Genomic DNA, 23929 nt, shown 5'->3' on the forward strand with positions numbered 1-23929 from the left:
TATACAGCTAAACGTAACATTGTTCTTGTGGGGTCAAGGGGCAAAGCACAGTACATCAAGATAGAGGATATTGACTGGCAGAGAGAGGTAGTGAAAAACAAGGTCTGAAATGCATATTTTATGTTGCTGTATTCAGAAAGATCACTATTCAAGCCTTCTAAAATTTCAAAGAATATAATGCATCTGCTCAGACAATTCTTATAGGATAATTCTCTCACCCTGGAAATGTTAAACTAAAGATTTTAACAAATATTTTGAATTTTATCATTAAAGCAGCAAATAATCTTTTATGTACAGTTGTATGCAAACGAGATTTGGTTCTGATTGGTTTGAGCTGCAAAGTGTGCAAATATGATCTCTACATATTCTTTAGTTTCCAAGAGTCTGTATGTATAATGATTAAATGAGCTTCTAGTAAGCCAAATATTTAATCGTTTTCCAGACGCACGGTGCATTAAACAGCTTTCATGAATTTATCCTTTACCATCAGTTATATGTCCTTGGATTATTACCGTTAGGCTTCTACAGAATATAAATCCATGGATGATTTAGAGTTAGGGTTTTAGGGTGTTTTAGGATGAGGGACTCTAGGAAGTTTTATACACAGTGCCACCCCTTTCACAGCAGATGCATGTGATATATATTCAAAGCAAAAGGCTTGACTTTCCCTCAATAATCAAGTGCTATAATACTTAATATACAGCTTGCTTCTTATAGGATATTGGCTCAAATTAAAATGATTCTCTGTTTAATATTCTGAGATGAACAAGTCCAGAGGTTCCTTTGTCCCTTTTCTGACATTCAAGTTTTCTCAGATAATTTTCATTATTTAACTGATCCACTTTAGACTGTGGCATTTTACATGAATCATTTGTATCTGTGTAACCTCTAAGTCTAAGACATCCATTAATTTAATTTTGTTTATGATGTGTGCTGTGTCTCTCAGTGTGAAATGCAAAGTCATTGAACTTAATTTGCTTACAGCCCATGGGCTGTATATCATTTTACCAGTTCCTGTACAATTGTTTACGTGACAGATTTTCATGGCAGTAAATTGTAGCCATTGGCTTTAATTTCTGTAACAAAATGTGCTGTGAGCACTTAGATTTGGCATAATTCCTGTTAGACTTTGCATTGTGAATGTTATTGATGAAAATTTTATTATTTGTTAATTTATTTGTAGTAATGTTTTGTGTGTGAGTTACATGCTGTATGTTGTGCACCTTAGTTCAGAGGAATGTTGTTTCATTTGCCAGTATATATGTATTGAACTTGAACTTGAAAATATCCACTTAATAGATGCAGGTGCTGATACACTCTATGTACTGTGTCCAAAGAAATGAAATAAATTAATTGAGATTTTCACCACGTGCACACAATTTGAAGCAAACAAATCCTTCCTGTGAAAGTACAAGAATTTAATTTGCATATAGTTGACATCATTGTGAACCTTTCAATGAATGCTGATTAGATTTTTTATAATCCAATGAAATATAATTTCTGGTGCATGACTGATGAGATTTGCACAAACTTTGGCATCACTTGTAATGAATTAAAAAATACAACGTACTGTACATCCCTTCTCTCTATTGTCTTTTTATTGGGTTCTTGAGAATGATTCACTGTTCAGCTTCCACCAGCGGCCACTGTGGAAGAGCTCAGGCAGGCAAGCTGCAACAGCCCTGGTCGTTTTCAGATGGAAAAAGAACATTTGGTAATCCGCACAATCCTGTCAAGAATCAGTAACCTCTGCTACTTTTTGCATTCATTTGCTGGGGCCTCTTGGTGTTTCGAGGGATTCATGTTGCTGATCAACTGAATCACTCATAGAACAGGATGTCAACACTGAACATTCAAATAAATTCAGTAAATGTGATCATTGTGCTATACAACAATCTTCTGCCTTCAGTTGAAGAGTAAAATTGGTTTTGTCTACGGTGGAGATCTATATCATAATGATTATGAAAATAGAATGTTATTTATATGCCTGGACAATTCAACCTGCTTCCATTGCTGATTTATTACTTCCTAACCAAATAAGAAATAATTTAAGAATGACAAACAGAAGTTAGTGAGTACAAGGAATGAGCTGCCAGAGGAGGTGGTGGAGGAATGTACAGATACAGCTTTGAGGGATATGTGCCAAATGTTGGTAAATGGGTTTATCATAGATAGATAGGCACGTTGGTTGCATGGATGAGTTGAGCTGAAGAGCGTGTTTCCCTATTATATAACTCCATGAATCTAAATAATTCTGTTATCTCTTACATTGATTTCATATAGTCTTGTTACAGTTTCTTGTCTGATAAGTAAGATTTAATCAGCATTAGTTTACATAACAAATACTAGTGCAATTTCTGCTATGTTTCAATTCAGTAATCTGATTTTTCTTAAACCACATTTGGGTCACATTTATTGAAACAAAGGATGAATAATATGTTTCACTTATTTTAAGTTCTCCACTGTAATTTTGGCAATACAGTTCCTTATTACACGTCACAAAGAAATCATCTTAGAAAGAATGACATTTGGGTCCTACACAAATTTCTGTTCCTTTTGGGGGTGGGGAGAGGCGAAGAAAAGTGTAGCAGAAAATGAGGCTAAGTTTGAAAGGGAATTTAAAAATATTTCATACATTTTTAAAACTGTTTGTAGAGTAAAGTACGTAGGGATGCAAACATAGGAACTATTTTGCTCCAGCTCAAAAAATTAAGAAGGATCAGAGTTTGAACTTTGGTAATGGTCCTCTTCAATATTTTGGCAGGGATATCCTTTAATGCTTAAAACATGCTCTCTGGTAATAACATGCAAAGGATCAGAACCGGTGTTGCTGGAGGCTTCAGAGAGAGTTTTTGTTATTGGATAACACACAATGTGTTGGAAGTTTTAGAAATGGGAATCAGAATCGGGTTTAATATGACTGGCATTTGTCAAAAAATTTGTTGTATTACAGCAGCAGTCCGGTGCAATACCTAATAATAACACTATAAATTACAATAACAAATATATATAAAATCAAATAGCAGTGCAATAAGGGAGAGGGGGATAAAGTGAGGTGGTGTACATAGGTTCATCGTCCATTCAGAGATGAAGAAGCTGATCCTGAAACCCTGGGTGTGTTTTTTTCACTCTCCTGGATGTCCTTGAGGGGAGCAGTGAGAAGAGGACATTCCTGGGTGATGGAGGTCCTTAAGGATGGATGCTAGCTCTTTGAGGCATCCCCTCTTGAAGATGTCCTCGATGCTGGGGAGGGAGCACCCATGATGGAGCTGGGTGAGTTTGCTGCTCTCTGCAGCTTTTTTCACTCCTGTGCAGTGACCCCTCCATAGGAGATGGTGGTGCAACCAGTTAGAAAGCTCTCCACAGTAAATTGGTAGAAATTTGCACGAATCTTTCCAAATGGCATTCCAAATCTCCTCAAACTCCTAATGAAATATAGCGGCTGTTGTGCCACCTTTGTAATTGCAGCAACATGTTGAGCTCAGTATAGATCTTTAGAGATGTTGACACACTGGAGCCTGAAACTGCTCACCCTTTTTACACTGCTGATCCCTCGATGAAGACTGCTGTGTTCTCTGAACTTCCCCTTCCTGAAGTTCACAATAAATTCCTTGGTCTTACTGACGTTGAGTACAAAGGTTTTGCTGTGACTCACTCAACCAGCACTGAAGCTGTATTTAGCTTCACAGACATAAGTATTAAGAGAGTAGAGCAGGGGGCTAAGCACACACTCTTGTGGTGCACGTGTGCTGATAGAGATTGGGGAGGAGATGTTGCTGTCGATCTGAACTGACTATGGTCTGCAAGTAAGGAAATTGAGGATCCATTTGCACAATGATGTATTAATGCCTGTGCCTTGGATCTTATTGATTAGTTTTGAGTGGATGATAGTGTTGAATGCAGAGCTGCAGCCAGTGAAGAGCATCCTGAAGTATGCATCTTCACTGTTCAGATGTTCCAGGGTTGAGTAAAGAGCCAATGAAATGACATCTACTGTCAACCTGTTGAGATAGGAGACAGACTGGTGCAGATACAAGTCACTCTTCAAGCATACGTTTCATCACCAACCTCTCAAAGCACTTTATCACAGTGGATGTAAGTGCTACTGGGCAATAGTCATTGAGCCAGGTTACCTTGGTGTGATTGAAGCCTGCTTGAAGCTGATGGGCATCTCAGACTACCAAAGTGAGAGTTTTAAGGATGTCAGTAAACACTCCAGCCAGATGATTAGCACAGATCTTCAGAACTCGGCAGGTCCACCCAGCTAGCCCAGATGCATATAGTGTTGCTTGTCATTTTTAAGCTTATGTTTGTAATTTTTGGAACAGTGTTTATGCATGGGGAATCATGCCTCACAAGTTTGATTGAATTTCCTGAGGAGGTAATGAAGAAGATTCATAAGGGTGGGTGAGGGGAGTTAATTTTGTATATGTGAATTTTTACAAAGCCTTTGACATTCATCCACATGGTTGGCTAGTCTGCAAGTTTAAATCACATGCGATCCAAGGTGAGCTAGCCAACTAGCCAGAAAATTGGCTTGGTAGAAGGAGACAGGAGGTGGTAACAAGGGTTGTTATTCAGATTGCAGTCCTGTGACCTGTATTGTGCTGCAAGGATTGTTTCTGGGACCACTGTTGTCATCTATCTTACATCTATCTGTTTGGATGGCAATGTTGTTAGCCTGGTTTGTAAGTTTGTAACTGACATCAAAATTGGATTTTGATGAACTGCTGAAGTGACCAAGGATTGGCAGATAGAAATTAACATGGACAAGTGCGACGTGTTATATATTGGTACTAAGCGAGAATTTGACTCACACAGTAAATGTTAGGTGTCCAAAAAAAAAGTGTTGTAGAACAGAGGGTAAGAGTACAGGTACATAGTCCATGAAAGTGTAGAGGGTTGTGAAGAAGGTTTTTGGGTGCTCACCATTCTGTCAGGGCTTTGAGTGCAGGAGTTGGGGCTTTATGCTGCAACTATACATGTTGTTGGTCACACTACACTTGAGAATATTTTGAGCAGTCCTGTTTGTCCATCAATAGGAAAGATCCCATTAAGCTGGAGAGGGTGCAGTAGGAATTCACAAGGATGTTGCCAGGATTAGGGGTCTTGAGTCATAAGAAGGATCTGGATAGCTGGAACATTTTCCTTGCAAAGTAAGAGCCTAAGTGGTGACATTGTAAAGGCATAGATAAGGTCATATTCTTTTTCACAGGTTTTGGGAATCTAAAACTAAAGGATGTAGATTTAAGGTGAAAGGAGAACGATTAAAAGAGCACTTAAAAAGAAACATTTTACACAGATGATGACAGCCAGAATAGAACCATCGAACTGGGTACCATTAAAAGACATTTGGACAGCTACATGGTAAGGAAATGTTAGAGGATTGTAAGTCAAATGCATGAACACGTTGGGCTGAAGAGCCTTTTGTCATGCTGTAGACTTCATCCATGACTTCATATCATCTTAATTTTTACAAGCTTTTTAAACCTGTTCTTAGAGAATGAATTCATAAGTGTCTTCACTTTGAGCCAAGACTCAGCTGTTGAGTAAACCACTGAATTGTCAGTTGACAATAAGCGTATGTCTGTGCATCTGCTAATTAGAAACACCACCGGTATTTTGAGTAGATCTTCTTATTTTATTTGGAACAGGTTTTGTATTGCTGGCCCCATGTTTCATTGTTGCTTCAGGCCTTTTTGGAAGTGGACACGTTTACTGTGCGCCCTTGCAACAGAATACCGGACCCATACAAATATCCTCTTGTCTCAGTGAAGACTGAAAGTTATAATGTTAGAATAAGCATTCAGTTCTAATGATTAATTTAACCTCAGAAGGATACAGTGGCATATTTTGGAGCTGTTGTAGACAATGATGAGATTGTTCCTTTCCCAAATGAAGACAACTTTTGTTACTCTTTTTGTGGGTTGTTGTGAGATTGTTTTCTTCCCAGATGATGGCAACTTCTGTGCGTCAAGTGTGTAGAATTCAGGATAGTTGAACAAACCTGGCATCTGGAACCAATCTTGAAATTTAAGTGACGAGCTTTATAGACTCCAAAGCACCCTGTTCAATTTGGTGCCATGCTCTGGGTGGACCTCTTACATAGTTTCTGTCAGGTTTCAGGCTGCTCTTCAAAGCTTTTTAAAAGTAATAGTTTATGTTTGATACCAATCTAATGCTCTTCATAATTTAAGTTGATTTTGCTATTCAACTTCTTTTTCAGTTACTGTTCCTTCCTTTCATTTTATTTTTTGTCCTATTTTCTCCCAGGCTCTTTATTTTTCTGATCTTTGCTTCCTTCTTTAGCACTTGGAGTGAGATTTTTAACTGCTGGCCAGAAAGCCAGATTTATAGGGGTCACTTGCCCCCCCCACCCAGTTGGTTTGACAGTCTGGTTGGTATTATCTCCAGGTATCTGGGCGGGCAGCAGCCCAGCCACCTGCTCTGAGTGTGTCACTGGAACTTGGGTAAGTTACAAGGTAAGGATGAAATAGGCTATTCCAGAGCAGCATCTCCGTTTGGTAAGGTGTCAGAACTTATCTTTTAATGCCGCCATCTCATTTTCCACAGATTTTACTGAGCAGGGTAGGAAGGGAGAATGGTCCCATTGTTAAAATTGTACACATTCTCAATATATGAAGAATCCATTTAAATAGAAGTGAATGTCACAGCACCCCTGCTTTGGAATATTTTGGACAGAATGTACACCTTAATGCTGATTTTTAAATAAATCTGTCTTTAGAGAACTTGTGGAAGAGTATTGGCTGAATTTCAAATGGTGAGGCCATAATATGGATGATGGCCAGAGTTGACAAGACAACCTCTGAACAGGAAAATGGTGATTATAACCCTTTGACAGTTGGTTCAGCCAGGCTCCATGTAAACATAGAGAAAAGGCACACTGCAACCCTTAGGACCGGAGATTGATTTCAACAATTGCAGATGATCGGCCTTTCCAGTTTATATTAGAGTTGGACTTTTCTGATGAAAAGACTGTATTGTTAATTCACTTTTTTTGCTCTCCGTAAAACTGCCTCTGCTCTGTTTAGTTCTTTTGTTCTTTCTGCTTTTTGCTTTTTCTCATCTTTTTATATTTCCATCAGACAAAGAAGCTGCAATTCATAAACCTTTATGATGTGCACGGCTGGCACCACTCTTCTTTTGGTCTCTCTTGGCCACACATTCTTTTTGTTCTTTGCATCTCTCTTCTTTCTCTGGAATTTAAGACCTCTTTGTTTTCCGAGCTCTCTGATTCTGGGTAAGGTCATCGACCTGAAGTGGTAATTGTTTCTCCATTTACGCACGCAGCCTGACTTGCTGAGTATTTGCAGCAATTCTTATTTCAGAGTTTTCAGCATTCACGTTTTCGTATTGGTATTGGTTTATTATTGTCAAGTGTACCAAGATAGAGTGAAAAGCTTCTCTTGCAGAATAGATCAAACCATTACATAGTGTGTCAAGCTGGAATAAGGTAAACCAACAATGCAGAATAGAGTGATACGACTACCAAAAAACGTGCAGTGCAAGTAAACAGTTAAGTGCAAGATCAAACTGATGTAGATTGCGAGGCCAAGAGTCCATTTTAAATACAAGAGTCAAATAACAGTGGTTTAGAAGCTATCCTTGAGCCTGGTGTTATGTGCTTTCAGACTTTTGTATTTTCTGCCTGATGGGAGAAGGGAGAAGAGAGAATGTCTGGGGTGGGTGGGGTCTTTAAATTTGCCAGCTTCTTTACTGAGACAGAATCCAGAGAGGGGAGGCTGGTTCTTGTGATGTGCTGAGCTGTGTGCACAACTCTACCATTTCCTTGTGGTTACATGTAGTGCAGCTGCTTTGACATTCAGACAGAAATATGGTGCATCAATAAAAATTGGTAAGAATTGCAGGGACATTCTGAATTTCTTTAGTTTATGAGGAAATAGAGGCTTTGGCGTAACTTTCTTGCTCATGACATCAATGTGGTTAGTCCAATACTGGTTTCAGATTTCGCTTCTCCCGTGTTCTGTATTTCATTTTTCCCTCTTTGATTCTGTTCTTTGTTTGCACACTGCTCCAAATCACATCTGCATGAAGGTTAAATAGATCAACAAACATATTATCACTGTAACCACAACTTCTGCCATTCGCAACCATCTCATCCCTCTTCTGTGCCCAGCACCTCTCCCCCATTTCTACATATTAATCCATGGTATATTCTGAGGAAAGATCAACATTTCAAAATGCTAAGATTATTTCTTCCTCCATTAATGTTGACTAACTTGATAAGTATTTCTAGCATTTAATGTTTATACTTTTAATACAGGTGTCCCCCATTTTTCGAATGTTGGCTTTACGACGAATCGCTGTTACGAAAAACCTACATTAGTACCTGTTTTCGCTAACCAAAGAGGATTTCAGCTTTTACAAAAAAAATGCCCACTTTATACATGTGTTTACCCCGAGAAAGACTACAATAACCGTGAAGCCTTGTGTGGGCAACTGTTTGTGCATGTGTGTATGTGCGTATGCATGTGATTTTTTTCTCCAAATCGATTTTGGCTCGCTGTCTTCCTGAGGTTGATAAGTGAAACTACACCGTACCTGCAATATTTCTACTTTATATAGGCTGTATATTTATCATATCATTCCTGCTTTTAGTATATGTTAGTGTTATTTTAGTTTTTATGTGTTATTTGGTTTGATTTGGTAGGTTTTTCTTGGGGTCTGGGAATGCTCAAAAGTTTTTCCCATATAAATTAATGGTATTTGCTTCTTCACTTTTCGACATTTTGGATTATAAATGGTTTCATAGGAACGCTTTGCCTTCGGATTGCGGGGGAAACCTGTAATCAAAACAGGGAAGATTCTGTGAGGCAAATACTTGCTTTATTTAAAACTTCTTTTGATAATTTCCCACCAGAATTGGATTTAAAATTCTGTCTGCTATAATCCTTTGTTTAAAACTCAATTTCTTTGTGTCTTTCCTGTCTGCTGTTCTAAGTGATATATTACTACAGGATCAGCCTAGCAAACAAACTCTTAACTAAAGGGAAGGAAGTTCTCCAGTATATCTGCGTTGACAAGTATTTAATGGCTTAATGGTTATAAATGGAAATAAATAAAATATCTGTGTACCCGTTTCCCCCGCTATACGAAAGTAGAGAGTTCCTATGAAACGGTTCGTAAGCTGGAATGGCGTAAATCGAAGAAGCAGTTACTATTAATTTATATGGGAAAAAATTTGTGAGCGTTCCCAGACCCAAAAAAATAACCTACCAAATCATATATAATAAATATAATAATATATAAAACCTACACAGCCTATATAAAGTAGAAAATACTTTTCTGCAATCTTTGCAGCACTGTCAAGCGTAGTGAAAATCTCACGCAAGCGCTCTGGGCAGAAGCGCTCTCAGCGGAAGCACTCTCTCCAGTAACCTTTAAGCTATGAAGTTGCCGTCGCCTCAAAAACTGACCAAACCACCGATGACTGCCTTTAAGTTCCACTTTCGCAAAAGGGTCTTTGTTGCTATGACGGCTGCAATACAGTTCCAGGGGAGGAGCTTGGTTGCTCGGCGCGTGCGCTGCCTTTTCTCGTAAAAGCGAAAACAGTCTTCAGGTAGCGAAACAGGTAACTAATGTAGGTCTGTGGTAAAAGCGAGGTGTTTTAAAGCGGACATTCAGAAAACTGGGGCCATCTGTTTATTGAAACAGTTCTGTATCTGGTCATGGTTAAGTGGTGAATTGACATGGTAGTAATGTAGAAAATATTCCCGCTCAGGAAGTAAGAGAAATTATATTAATAATGCAATCCAGTAGAAGATTTAGTTTGAGCAATACAGATGAGTTAAACAACATATCTGGTCATATTGAATTTTAAGTTAATTGGTGCTTTTTCCACAGAAAGCTTCCTGTTCAATATGTCTTTAAGTAAATAGGTTTACCAATTCTTTTTACAAGTACTTGATCTTGTACTCCCTGTTGTGTATTCCAGATGCAGCTGCTGGATACGTTCCCAGTGGAAGGAGGCCAGAAGGATCCCAAGCAACGTTATATTCCTTTCCTGCCAGGTAAAATGACATAGTTGTCCATTCCTTTCCTCCTGTTGTCCTGCTCCTATAATTTCCGTACTTCAGACCCTAATGGTGGAATTGGCAGAAGCTTATGTGTGAAACTCAGAATGTAACATACTGGAGCACAGTGCATTTTGGTTGTAATATGTTAAAATTATCTTTATGGCATCAGTGCTATGATTATGTGTATGGAAAAGAGTCTTTCCTAATTTCCCTTTGCAAAGTGCATCTGAGGTTAAATGTCCTGGTAATGTGATCCACAAACAAGAATATGGCATGTTTGAAAGACGTTCTTTTAGCTATTTGTGGTTAAGGCGTTGGACTAGCAATCTGAAGGTTATGAGTTTGAGCCCCAGCTGAGGCAGCGTGTTGTGTCCTTGAGCAAAGCACTTAACCACACACTGCTCCAGTCCACCCAGCTGAAAATGGGTACTGGCAAAATGCATTAGGGTTAGGCGTCCTATCCGGGATGGGGGGATGCGGGGGGAGTCTCGTACTGTCAGTTGCTTCCCGCCACGGAAACTGGCATAAGCACCAGCCTGATGAGCCTACAAGGCTCGGGACAGACTTTAACTTTAACTTAACTTCTAGCTATTCTTGATGAGTTGTAGTGGAAGAGAATTACCAAATTACTGGACTTTGAAGGGGAAGGAGAGCAATGCTTGCTGAGTGTGTGTTTGTATCCATGTGCCCAGAAATGGCTTGTGTTCCTCAGACAAATGAATTGCTCTCACACACATACCCACACACAACATGAATACCTTTTGCAAGAGGGCTAAAGTTGACTCATAATTACTTCAAAAGTACAATGTATTAAAATAATTACGAATTCATAATTATGCATATAGAAATCTTTAGAATAACTCTTTGAAGTTTACATAAAGGGATACCACAAGCATGTTAGCGTGCTTGATTGCTGGAATAGTTTATCTTGAAGTCTGAAATGAGCATATTAGTGGTGCATTTGCTGTAGAATATAACTTCCAGGTCAGAACCTGATGGTAAAGTCAAGAGAACTAAGTTAAATAACTTGTTAGATTTTTTTTTACTCTAAGGGATGATGTATAATCCATCAGACAATGATCTACCTGCAGTGGTTAATTGTTGAGTTCAGCAAGAGATCATAATTGTTGGTGGTATAAACAGTATTTGTATAAGGAGTTTTTTATTAGTTTCAATGATTTGTTTTATAACCTGATATGCAATTACTGTATCCCACTGATTCTGTAAAACATAATTGCAATTGGAAAATGAACTCCTATTCAACAGTCTGTATTGTAAAGAGAACAGTACCTGAGCCTACTGTGCTGTTGAACAAAACAGACATAGAGGAATTTTGGCTATTTGGTATTAGAATTGTGCACAAAGATTGATAACTGAGCATGTGTGATATGGTAAGACTGGAACTGATTAGAGCCAGGGGGAAGACAACATTTTTTCCCTCTGGTTCTTTGTTTGAAAGTTCAGCTGCCAAACTTGTATTTTAGTTTAATGAAGTCTCTTCCACTTTCAGCTCAGTGCTGTCTCAACTTATTATTTTAGAATTGTATTTTCAGTTTTCTCACCCTGGAAGAGTAATTTTCTTTGGCCAGCAGAATAAAAGGGTGGTTGAAATTTTTGCTGTTCCAGTAGCACAGTTGCTTAGCAGACTGAAAATGGAAGCTTTGTCAGACTTCCAATTCCAACCAAATATTTAACCCTAAGGTTTGGTTCTGACTTCAGTTGGAAAGGGCACCTTGCTGAAAGAAGCACCAAGGTCTCAGAATTCTGTTGCTTGGAGCTGCACCCTTTATGCTTGAATATTGAAAAATATCCAGTTGTAGTATAAGTGCTTTGTGTAAAGAAAAGCTTATGGTATCAGCAAATATAAAGCTTAAGGCACGTCCCTGTAGCCCTTTTGGTTGTCTGATTGTTAAGTGCAGAATTGCAAATCTGTTAACTGTACAGTATTACTTTGGTCACTGGTTGTGTAGGGTTTGCAATTTGATTCTCTGATGATTGTGCCAAAATCTTAGCTGAATATGTGGCAGAGCTTTTCCCACCATTTCCCATTTAGTAATTGAAGGGCAGTAAAGATGAGAGTAGCGCTGAAACTTGCTAAATATTGGTTCCTTTGGTGGTGATTCTTTGATCATTTACCTACTTTCATCCTGTTTGAGCATTGCTATAAATATTTACTAAGCATTACATTATTAAATAGAGGCTTGAAATTGTGTAATACTGTATGTGAATATGAATGAATGGTGCTGTACACTGGACCTATGCTAATTCTTTATAAGTGTGCCATTACAGATTTCAGAAACTTCAGTACAGCTACATGCAATGCAGCCCTTTGCTGGAGCAAGAATTTGTGAAGAGCTTCTGCCCACTGAGAACTGCAGTTTAGGTTGTGGCTGGAGTTGGAACGGATGGATGCAGCTGTTGCTCCATTCAGGCCTCACTGATTAATGATTACATAATGTGAAGTCAGTCCTCCAAGAGGACTGGACCACAACCTCTTCGTGAATTGGAGGCTTGAGTGCGTCAGTGCCCTGGAGAGCTATGTTGCTTTGGCCCTTCGCAGGGTCACACACATCAGACAGGTCAAAGAATAGAGGACAGACTCAGAGTGATCCACTGGTCTTCCAGGGTTCAGGGGGTCAGCTCAGGGCTAACAAGCCTTGACTGGTAAAACAAAATTGTTACAGAAACCGCAGTGAAGAATCCTTTGACTTCTGATTGTGATGGTATTCCTGAGTCTCCACCCGAGACTTGCGTGACTGGCTGTAGTGAAAACTGAGAGGAAGCTATTGACATGATGAAGGAAGCCCTGAACACCACCAGAGATGGAGGACCTTCATTGCTGCCCTAAACGCCAGTGGTGTAACAGGCAGTAAGTAAGTAAGCAATGTGGAGTCAGTGGTAGCGTTCAAATAATGCTCTCCTATTCCCAACAGTGAAGGGGGACTTACTCTGTCCATTGAGCTATTTGGCTCAACAATGATGATTCCATTCACAGCTTCAGCAGCAAACTCTCTGACTAGCTCAGGCCATGACTAGTTTTTCAGTTTAGACACAAGAATGGCCTGTCAAAGTCAGCCATTTCAGTTATGGTGCAGTTTCTTCAACATGTATTTACATTCTAGTCTTGAAGCACCGACAGATAATATTCATTGCATGCCGATGGACACCCATTATGTAAACACAGCACATTAAGAGTCTATTGTATTTTGCAACTGATATTTTGCTTCAAGGCAGTCTTGTAAGGCAATCTTGGTTGAACTTCAGAGTCAATATTTATATTGAAACTTGCAAATAAGTTAATATTTAATCCTTTCCCTGTCAATTACACAGCCAGATATCATCAACCAACCTTGAAAATGACAGCCAGATTCCCAAAACTGATTTCACACATAATTGCCTCAGCTGAAAGCTTCAGAATTCCACACCTATCACTGGAATGATTGGTAAATGCAGCTGTCCTGATGTCACCTCAGAATTCTAGATTGCCAAATGGCATAATGGCTATGAGATGGATTGAAAATATTTTCCTGTAAACGCATTCTTGAAACATTGGGTCACTGGTCTGTAACGTATTGCTCTAGTACATTCAGGTCACTGGTTTTCAGTGACCTGTAGAATGTTCAACATGCTCCTTGTTTATATAACACATGGTTCACCGGTCTGCTTTCAGGAATGGGGCTTTGCTACTGACTTTGCTGCTTCCGCATTTACTTCCTGCATTTTATCACATCTACATGGTACTAATGGGTCGGCTTTATATTTTGTTCACAGATCCTAGTGTAGCAGTGGCAGATGAAGTGAGGAGACAAAAGAGCCCAAATGGGAATTCAGCTGTATATGAATTTTAAATGAATAGGGATAAATGAAAAGAAATGTCCCAATTAAATTATTGAATTCCTAAAGGCTGTTAGTTCTGTAAAAAGTCATTTTAGCAGAGTTTTAATATTAGCTAAAGTAGCATGACATTCAAGCCGGGAAAAGTGAAGGAAATTAAATCTGAACTTGCAGACCCAGATTTGCAGATGTGTAGTTCTGCATCAAAGAGAACATTTAACAGTCATTGAATTGATGCTGCTTGAAGTAAATAGAAAAAAAGTTTTGTTTTGTTGCCGCTCCATCCACCATTTTAGAAGGAGGTACAAGTATACATAACTTTAACAGGAAAATGTGGTACTAGTTCTTCCAAATCTATTAAGCACATTGGTGACAGCAAAGGATCCATAATTTGTGCTATGCCTGTTTAGAATGTATAGATTTTGAGAGGCAGGTACAAGGTTTATATCAACATGACTGTTGCTCCCTTGGCAGCTGTGCTAATCTAGATTTTTGGTATTCCATCTTCCGTACTTGTGTATTTAATATTTAAGTAATATTTGAGTAATCTTTATGTGCAGAATATTGTTTGATTAAGCATTTATAATCATTTAAATAATTTATTACAGGTTATATGTATAAATATGTGACTTGCATGTGTCATGTGCATGCCTCGCTTAAAGTGCACCTGAATTTAGATGCACATTTCAGACACACATGTCTTCCTTTGAATTAGTTTAATGTTTTGAAGTTACAAAACATAACATTAATGACGAGGTATTTTTAAAAAGAATACAAGACAGATATCGACCTGTTGAAAGGCAGTGGGAAGTTCAAACTGAAAAAAAACGAGCAAAGAACGGTGTGTAAAAAAGGCAGAAGTGGCTGACTACATTGGAAGGGTTGACACAACAGATAACTGAATTGTATGTATTGAGCTAGTGGAACAATATCTAATAGAAAATTAAAAAGCCAATGAGAAATGAGTACCAGTTTTCTGAGTGCATTGTTTTTAAAGGCATACAATTTCTTTTGAAGTTCAATTGCTCCAACCAAACCAGCAGAAATGAGCTTTGCTGATGTTGTCAAAGTAATGCAGGAACATTTAGAACCAAAGCCGTTGTTGTTTGCAGAATGCTTTAGGTTTCATAAGTGAAAGGGGAGTCCATTTCCTATGTGGCTGAATTGAAGATTCCAGACACCAAAAAATATCTGAGCACATTGTCAGTTCAATAATAGGCTTAATGATTTGTTCAGATATTTTTTGGTGTCTAGAATCCTTCAAGAAAACATTCAAAAACGAATCCTAAGTGAAGCACAATGCACATTGAAAAGAGCATTTGAAATCACTGTTCCAGTGGAAACCACAGACAGAGACACGGTTGCAGTCAGGAATGAAAGTGAGCTTGAACAAAATTGCAGCGTCTAAACAGAAACCAGCCCGGTCTAACAAATTGTGTACTGTTGCTGCAGGGGCAAGTAGTCACTAAACAAGTGCAGGTTTAGGGGAGAAACTTGCAGAAAATGTATCAAAATAGGACACATTCAAACATTATATCGGGCTGACAAAAATAAATGGAATGCACAGGGAAGAGAAAAAGCTAATAAATCAAGTTATAGTTTCAAATAGAGCATGTTGTTGATGAAAACATATGTTAATAATGACGGTGAATCAGGAGTGCGTAGCCTTGAGATTTACAATGTGAAAACTAACAAAAGACATGCCGTATGGTTTGCACCAGAAGTGAACACCAAATTAATTAAAACGGAATTGGACATTGGCTCAGCTGTTTCAGATATTCCAGAAATGAGTTGAGCAGCCTTTCAAAGCTACCTAACAAAAACCTGTAGATATTCAACTAAGAACTGATATTGGAGAAAAGCTAAGTCCTGTGAGAGTGACATTCATAACCATGAAATAAATACAACAACCAACAAGCAACGTTGAGCTGGTTTGTGGTAAAACTGAAGGACCAGGATTGTGAGGGTGTGATTAGCTGACACAAGTGCAACTTAATTTGGGATCCACTTGCAATTTGCATGCCTTATCCCCTACAATAAAGTCAACTGAAAGGTACTGGGTGATGCCACAATTGTATCCATGCTGAACACCATGAACCATTGCCCAACAGAGGACAAGCAGGTCACTCACTGCATAGTATGGTCAATTTACATTGACCCATTAGTAGTAGTCGTAGGCAGCCATTGATCCCAAGGGATTATGGGTTTGTGCCTCTGGTAGACTGTGACCTCTCCAGGGCATAAGCCTGGGTGGGAAGATTTGATGAACCAGCTGTTGCCCATGCAGCAGGTTCCCCCTCTCCAAGTCACTGATTTAGTCCAAGGGAAGGGCAATCTCCAATACAGCTTGGCACCAGTGTCGTCGCAGAAGTTGCCAGAGTGAAGTTGCAAACGACATCAAACAGCCTTAGGGACCCCGGCTCTGGATTTCTTCCTCGGGGTTTACTTCTGAAACCTTTCCCATGGGTGGGTATTGCCGCAAGGCAGCGGAGGTTTAAAATCAGAGTTTTCCTTCTCCTAGGCGGGCTGCTGTCCAAGGCTGATGAGCCTCACCTGACCAAAATTGGCCCGTTAACCTACCAATGTTCCCATCTTTAGGAGGAAATGTGTGGTGACAGGGTGAAATGGCAAAACATCCAGCCCAATCTACATTGTCAATGTCAGGATTGAATCTGAGTTGTTGGTGTTGAGGCTGTGCTGCCAACTCTGTGACATTTTTATACATTGTTCCTTTCTTTGTCTGTTCCACAAGATTTAATTTCTGTCTCAATTGGAAGCATTAGAGCTTGGAAAACAAAACAAACCAATGTCGTTCTTTTGACAAGACACTGGATTCCGGTTAATTGAGACACATTGGGACCAGTACTTTTTGCCCATTTAAGTTGCTGTCCATTAGCCGGTTTTATGGAGTAATTAAAAAGGTATAAAAAAAGAGAAACTACCATTTAACAGAGTGTCAAATTATATATTTAAATGAAATACATATCAAATTAGAACAGTATCAATACTACTACATTACTATAAAACTGTGTATTAGTTCCTAATATTTATAAATGGAGGAGCTTCCAGCGAATGCTTTTGATTGACTAAATGAACAAAATCAGAATCAGAATCAGGTTTATTATCACCAACATGTGTCGGGAAATTTGTTAACTTGGCAGCAGCAATTCAATGCAATACATAATATAGGAGAAAAAAAAAATGATAAATAATTAAGTAAATCAGTAACAGCATACATATATTGAATAGATTAAAACGTACAAAATATAGAAATAACATATATTAAAAAAAAGTGAGGTAATGTTCATGGGTTCAATGTCCATTTAGGAATCGTATGGCAGAGGGAAAAAAGCTGTTCCTGAATTGCTGAGTGTGTGCCTTCAGGCTTCTGTACCTCCTACCTGATGGTAACAGTGAGAAAAGGGCATGCCCTGGGTGCTGGAGGTCCTTAATAATGGACGCTGTCTTTCTGAAACACCGCTCCTTGAAGATGTCCTGGGTACTTTGCAGGCTGGTACCCAAGATGGAGCAGAATAAATTTACAATCCTCTACAGCTTCTTTTGGTCTTGTGCTCAGCATAGACATTTAGAGTGAATAATGAACTGCCTTCATACAATCTTTTGAAGATTGCATCCTCCAAATCTTCATTTTCATTGTAACATTCAAGATGATGTTGGAACCTTCATAGTGCCTAACTTGTTAAAAGAGTGAAATTCATTTCATTTTCACTTTCGGACATGTCTGGCTCCTCCAGGTCTCAATGCTTGAAACTGCAGTTCTGAATTGTCCTACTACTTATTTCTCCCCAACTATTGGTGACAAAGTTTCTGCTTTTAGAACGCAAGGACATGAAACTGATGCTATTTAAAAACTGTATGCTCTAAAATTCTAAAATGGTGTAATGTCTAACGGCTTCTCAAATGATGCATGTGACACTAGTTAGAAATTGTTTGGCAGTAGTCCTCTGCTCAAATTAAGCGGCACAGTGTCCCTGCTATTTTCTTGATTGGTTTTGTTCTTTCAGAGTTTGCCCAACTAAGCAGCTGCCCCTATAAACCGATGGCCCAATTAACCAGAATCCTCTGTATATGTTTTGAGAGTTGTTCATTGTTACTTTGATCCTTTCAGATTCCTGGTCTTTATTTTTCTCTACTAGTGCTGCAGTTTATTTTCTCCTGATCATTCCCTACTTTCTCCCTGCTTGTCAACTTCTGCGGTCCCTCAGTAGGTGTAGGTCATTAGCTTCGCCTCTTAACCAACAGCTGGTGCTTTTTTCCTTTGTGTGCCTCATTGCATTAGGTCGAGAAGGTGATGAAACAAAAGAGCTTTTACACGAGTCATTAAACCAAGGCCCTGTCCTGCAATTCAGGATGATGAAGGACAGGGCTTCAGTTTAATGACTCGTTAAACCAGAGTCCTGTCTCTGAGAGCTTTTCTGGTTTTCTGGCCAATGCTGCTTCCTCTCAGAGCACTCACATGACAGATTAACTAGTTACTTGCAGCGTAGCATATTATTGGAACGTGTTGGCAATAAGTGATGCTTCCCTTTTCATATAGGGTGATTCTGCCAGTAATTGTCTGGAAGGGAAGGGGGTGGGGGAAGAGAAGTTGAGCTGCAGTTTTTATTTATTTATTTAGAGATCCAGCGTGGAATAGGCCGTTCCAGCCCTTCGAGCCATGAGCCAGCAACCCACTGATTTAGACTAGACACAGGACAATCTACGGTGACCAAATAACCTACTAACTGGTGCATCTTTGGACTGTGGGAGGAAACCGGAGCACCCAGAGGAAACCCACGCATTCCATGGAGAGGATTGCACAAACTCCTCTCAGAGGATGTCAGGATTGAGCATCGAGCTCCGACACCCCAAGCCGTAACAGCGTCTCGCTGATCGCTACATTATTTCAGTGTTAGGGTATTCAGTGGTTAGGGAACAGATAGGAGGTTATGTGGATGAGATTCCTAGGCGGTATGCTGCCTTGCGAGTGCCAGGCTTAGGGACCCTGAATCCACAGCCTTCATAAGTGGACGGGCGAGCAGCCAGAGGACATGATCCATGTTGATAGCAATGATGTGGGTAGGAAGGATGATGAGGTATTGAAAAGGGAGTTCAGGGAGTTAGGTGCTAAGTTAAAGAAAAAGACCTCCAGGGTTGTAATTTCAGGATTGCTACCCATGTCATGTGCTAGCAAGGTCAGAAATAGGAAGATCATGCAGAGAACATGTGGCAAAGGGCAAGGTGAGGTAGGGAGGGCTTCAGATTTTTTTTGAGTCATTGGGCTCTTTTCCAGGGAAAGGAGACGGGATGGTTTCCCCTTGAACTGGAGGGGACTAATATATGCGGGGAAGTTTGCTAGTGCTGCATGGCGGGGAGGGGTGGGGTGATGAGCTAAAGTTGCATGGGGATGGAAACCAGAGTGCCAGAGCAGACAGTGGAGTCATTGTGGGAAAAGATGTTGTTAAGCTTAAATACAAAGTCAGGAATTGAAAGGTTGAGCATGGTGAGACTAATATTCTGAAGTGCGTGTCTTTCAGTGCAAGGAGTACCTTAGGAAAGGTGGGTGAGCTTAGGGCATGGATCACCATGAGGAATAATGAGACTTGGTCGCAGGAGGGGCAGGACTGGCAGCTTGTTGTTCCATGGTTCCGTTGTTTTAGACATGACAGAGTTGCAGGGAATAAAAGGGGAGAGGTGGCATTATTAGTTCGGGGAAGTGTCACAGAAGAGCTCATATAGAACAGACTGGAGAGTTTGTCTACTGAGGCTGTATGGGTGGAACTGGGGAATAGTGATGATCACACGAATGGGGTTATATTACAAACCACTCAATAGCCAGGCGGATTAAGAAGAATGAATTTGTAGAGAAATCACAGTCTGCTGCAAGAAACATCAGGTTGTGATAGTAGGTTACCTTAACTTTCTACATATTAATTGCAACTCCAGTACTACAAAAGGGATGGATGGGAAAGAGTTTGTCAAATGTGTTCAGGGAAGTTTCTTAATCAGTTCATAGAAGTCCCATCAGGAGAGAGTGTGATACTAGTTCTCCTATTAGGGAATGAGACAGGGCAGGTTAGTAAAAGAGAACACTTTGCATCTAGTGATTATAACAGCATTAGTTTCAATTTTATTATGGAAAAGGATGGTCCTCGGATTGAGATCCAAAATTGGAGAAAATCCAAGGATTTTGCATGTGTGGTTTGGGCATGTCGTTTTCTGGCAAAGATGTGATTGGTAAGTAGGAGGCCTTCAAAAGTGAAATTTTGAGAGTACAGTGTATATTCCAATCAGAAGAAAAGGCAAGAATAACAGTTTTAGGGAACCTTGGTTTTCAAGAGATAATGAGGCCCTGGTTATAAAGAAGAAGAACAAAGTGCATAACAGGTATAGACAGGAAGGAACAAATGAGATGGGAGAGATCTTAAGCGATATTTTGCATCTATGTTTACTTGTGAGAAGTGAGACAAAATAGCAGTAAGGTCATGGGCTTCATACAGATTACAGAGGAGAAAGTGTTTCTGTCTTGAGGCAAATTAGGGTTTATAAATCCCCAGGGCCCGACAAGGTGTTCCTTTTGACCTTGTGGGAGGTGAGTATAGAAATTTCAGGGGTCCCTAGCAGAGAAATTTGAAACATTATTAGCAAAGGGTGAAGTTCCTGAGGATAGCTAATGCTTACCCGTTTGTTTAAGAAAGGCTTTTAGAATAAGCTGGGAAATTATAGACCGGTGAGCCTGACATCAGTAGTGGGTAAATTATTGGAAGGTATCCTGATACACCAGGTTTATATGTATTTTGATAGACAGGCACTGATTAGGAATAGTCTGCATGGCTTTGTGCGTGGTAGGTTGTGTGTAACCAACCTTACAGAATTTTTCAAGAAAATTACCAGCAAAGTTGATGAAGGTAATGCACTGGATGCTGTCTACTTAGACTATAGTAAAACCTTTGACAAGGTCCCATGATGTGAGGTTGGTTAAGAAGATTTAGTGGCTTTGCATTCAAAATTAGATAGCAAACTAGATTAGACATTGGCTTTGTGGAAGAAGACTGAGAGTGGTAGTAGATGCTTGCCTCTCTGGCTGGAGGTCTGTGATTAGTGGTGTTCTGCAGGAATTGTTGCTGGGTCCATTGTTGTTTGTTAGCTATATCAGTGGTCTGGGTGATAATGTGGTAAACTGGATCAGTAAATTTGAGGATGACACCAAGATTAGTGGTATAATGGGTAGCGAGGAAAACTATCAAAGCTTGCAGTGTAATTGGGGCCAGCTTGAAAAATGGGCAGAGAAACAGACAGATGGAATTTAATTCGCACAAGTGTGAGGTGTTGCTCTTTGAGAGGACCAACCAGGGTAGGACTTACACAGTGAATGGTGGGGCACTGAGGAGTGTGGTAGAACAGAGGGATCTGGGAACACAGATCCACAGTTCATTGAAGGTTGTGCCAAAGGTAGATATGGTCATAAAAAATGTTTCTGGTACATTGGCCTTCATAAATCATAGTATCGAGTACAGAAGTTGGGATATTTATGTTGAAGAGGTGTAAGACTATTGTGAGGCCTAATTTGGAGTATGTGTGCAGTTTGGTCACTTACCTACAGGAAAAATATCGATAAGATTGGAAGATTGTTGTGAAAATTTACAGGGATGTTGCTGGGTCCTGAGGACCTGAGTTAAAGGGAAAGGTTGCAAAGGTTAGGATTTTATTTGCTAGAGAGTAGGAGCATGAGGTGATAGAGGTCCGTCAAAGATAAACCCTCCTCTCCACTGAGCACATCTGCACGAGGCGTTGTCTCAGGAAAGCAGCATTCATGCTCAGGGACCACCACTACTCCAGTCATTCTCCGTTTTTGCTGCTGAAATCAGGAAGAAGGTTCAGGAGCCTCAGGACTCGTTCAGGATCAGTTATTACACCACAATCATCCTGTTTTTGAACCTTTGGGGATAACTTCATTCAACTTCACTTGCCCCATCACTGAACTGTTCTCACAACCCATGGAAGCACTTTCAAGGACTCTTGCTCTCATGTTCTCGATAATTAGTGCTTAATTTTTGCTCTTTTGTATTTGGACAGTTTGTTGTCTTTGGCACAGCAGTTGTCGACCCTGTTAGGTGTAGTCTTTCATTGATTCTCTAATGGTTCTTGAATTTACTGAGTATGCCCAAGAGAGAACAAATCTCAGGTTGGATTGTGGTACTTCAATAATAAATTTACTATGTAATTTGAACTTTGAAATTTGTGAAGGGTATAGAGAGGGTAAAGGCAGTCAGGTTTTTCCCACTGAGGTTGGATGAAACTAGAACTTGTCCTGGGAGTGATTCAGAAATGTTGTTGCTGAGTTCTGTGCTTTTGTATAACCTGTCTCTTTAGTTCTAGTGAAGGGCTCGACCCAAATATCAACTGCCCATTACCTTCCATGTATATTCCTGAACTTTGGGTTCCTTCACCATTTGTGTTTTGCTCCAGATTTCCAGCATCAGTAAGCTTTCTTGTGTCATCAAATGCACAGCCTCCTTTCTTCTGCTCTGCTTGAACTTGAGACACCATAGTCTGCTTCCTAACTCATATCATCCCCTTCACCTATTACTCCTGAGCAGTCTCCCAATTAAACAGTCCTGACCTCTTAAAAAGATCCATTTCTGTTTTTTTTTTCATTCTTCCATGATCTCTGCCCTATTCATTCTCTGTGTTCTGCACAAGCTTCAAAACTCACTCATTTAGTTTTGTTTCAATTTTCAAGCATCCAGTGGTGGACCTGAGCTCTGAAAATCTCTGACTTGCTTTATTTAAGAAAGGCCATACAATGCTTTACTTCTGTCATACTTCTGATTAAATGTCCAAGTGTGTGTCTTCAGTTAATTTTGTTTGTTTGTTAATGCTGCCATGAAATGCTCAGTGCCACATAGATGAAATGTGTTGTTGTTTACCATTGGTTATAAGTAGAATATGTGGTTAATAAACCTGATATTAAATTTACTGATTATTAAGTGATACAGTTTGGAACCAGACCCTTTGGCACAACTTGTCTATGCCAACTGTGTTGTCCAGTGAGCTAGTCCCATCTGCTAGGGTTTGGCCCGTAGCCCTCTGAACATCTACTCTCCATGAACTTCCCTAGATGGCTTTTAAAGATTGGTAATGTGCCAGGAATAGCAGCTCAATGCAAATACACACCAACTTTTGCTAGAATATGCCCCTTATACCCCTTTTAAATCTCTAACCTCTGATCTTAAACCTACTTCCTCTAGTATTTAGCACCCCCCCCCAGGAAAAAAGACTGTGTGCTTTCACGCAATGCCCCTCGTTATCCTATATACTGCCGAAAAGTCAATTCTCAATTTCCTATATTCCAGAGAATAAAGTCCTAATCTATGCTATCTCTTCTTGTAACTCAGGCTCCCAAGTCCAGGCCACATCCTGGTCATCTGTTCTGCACTTTCTTTTGGTTTAGTAACAGTTCTACAACTGGGTGCCCAAAAGAGTACACAGAACCTCAGCTTCAGTCTCCCCAACATTTTATATAACTGCAGAAGAACTTCTCAACTCCCCCTGTGCTCAGAGCCTTGACTGATGCAGACCAGCATATCAAATGCCTTCTTCATGCGCAATGTGACTGTGACACTGCTTTCTAGTGAATTATTCACTTCTCTTTTTACTGGGTCCTTCTTTTCTGTAACATTTCTCAGGGTCCTCCCATTCACCGCATAAGACCCATTCTGCTTTGATCTCCCACAATGCAATATTTTCACCTGGATTGAAAGCACACATACCCATCTGATCAAAGTCATCCTGTAATTTTTCATAGCCTGTTACACTGTAGACTGCACTGCTTATTTTAGTATCATTCACAAAGTTACTAACAACATCTATTTCACTTACATCCAAATTGTTTCATATAAATCCCAAGCAACAACAATTCCGGCTTCAACCTTTGGGGTGCACTCTTAGACATGGCCCTCTAGAACGAGAAACAAACCCTGACAGTCACCCTGTTTCCTGCACTTTAATTATAAATCCTATCAGACATATACCCT

At 39.8% G+C, this 23929-nt stretch overlaps 1 protein-coding gene across 2 annotated transcripts in view; it reads left to right on the plus strand.

Annotated features, from left to right (window-relative positions):
- sh3pxd2b (SH3 and PX domains 2B) overlaps positions 1–23929 on the plus strand; it is a 283763-nt gene that overhangs the window by 63781 nt on the left and 196053 nt on the right. For both annotated transcript variants that reach the window (XM_059990197.1, XM_059990198.1), the window contains exon 3: positions 9977–10052. In XM_059990197.1, the coding sequence (XP_059846180.1) occupies positions 9977–10052 (76 nt within the window). The remainder of the gene's footprint in view (positions 1–9976; positions 10053–23929) is intronic.

The sequence above is a fragment of the Hypanus sabinus genome, chromosome 15 (assembly GCF_030144855.1).
Source record: "Hypanus sabinus isolate sHypSab1 chromosome 15, sHypSab1.hap1, whole genome shotgun sequence".
NCBI lineage: Eukaryota > Metazoa > Chordata > Chondrichthyes > Myliobatiformes > Dasyatidae > Hypanus > Hypanus sabinus.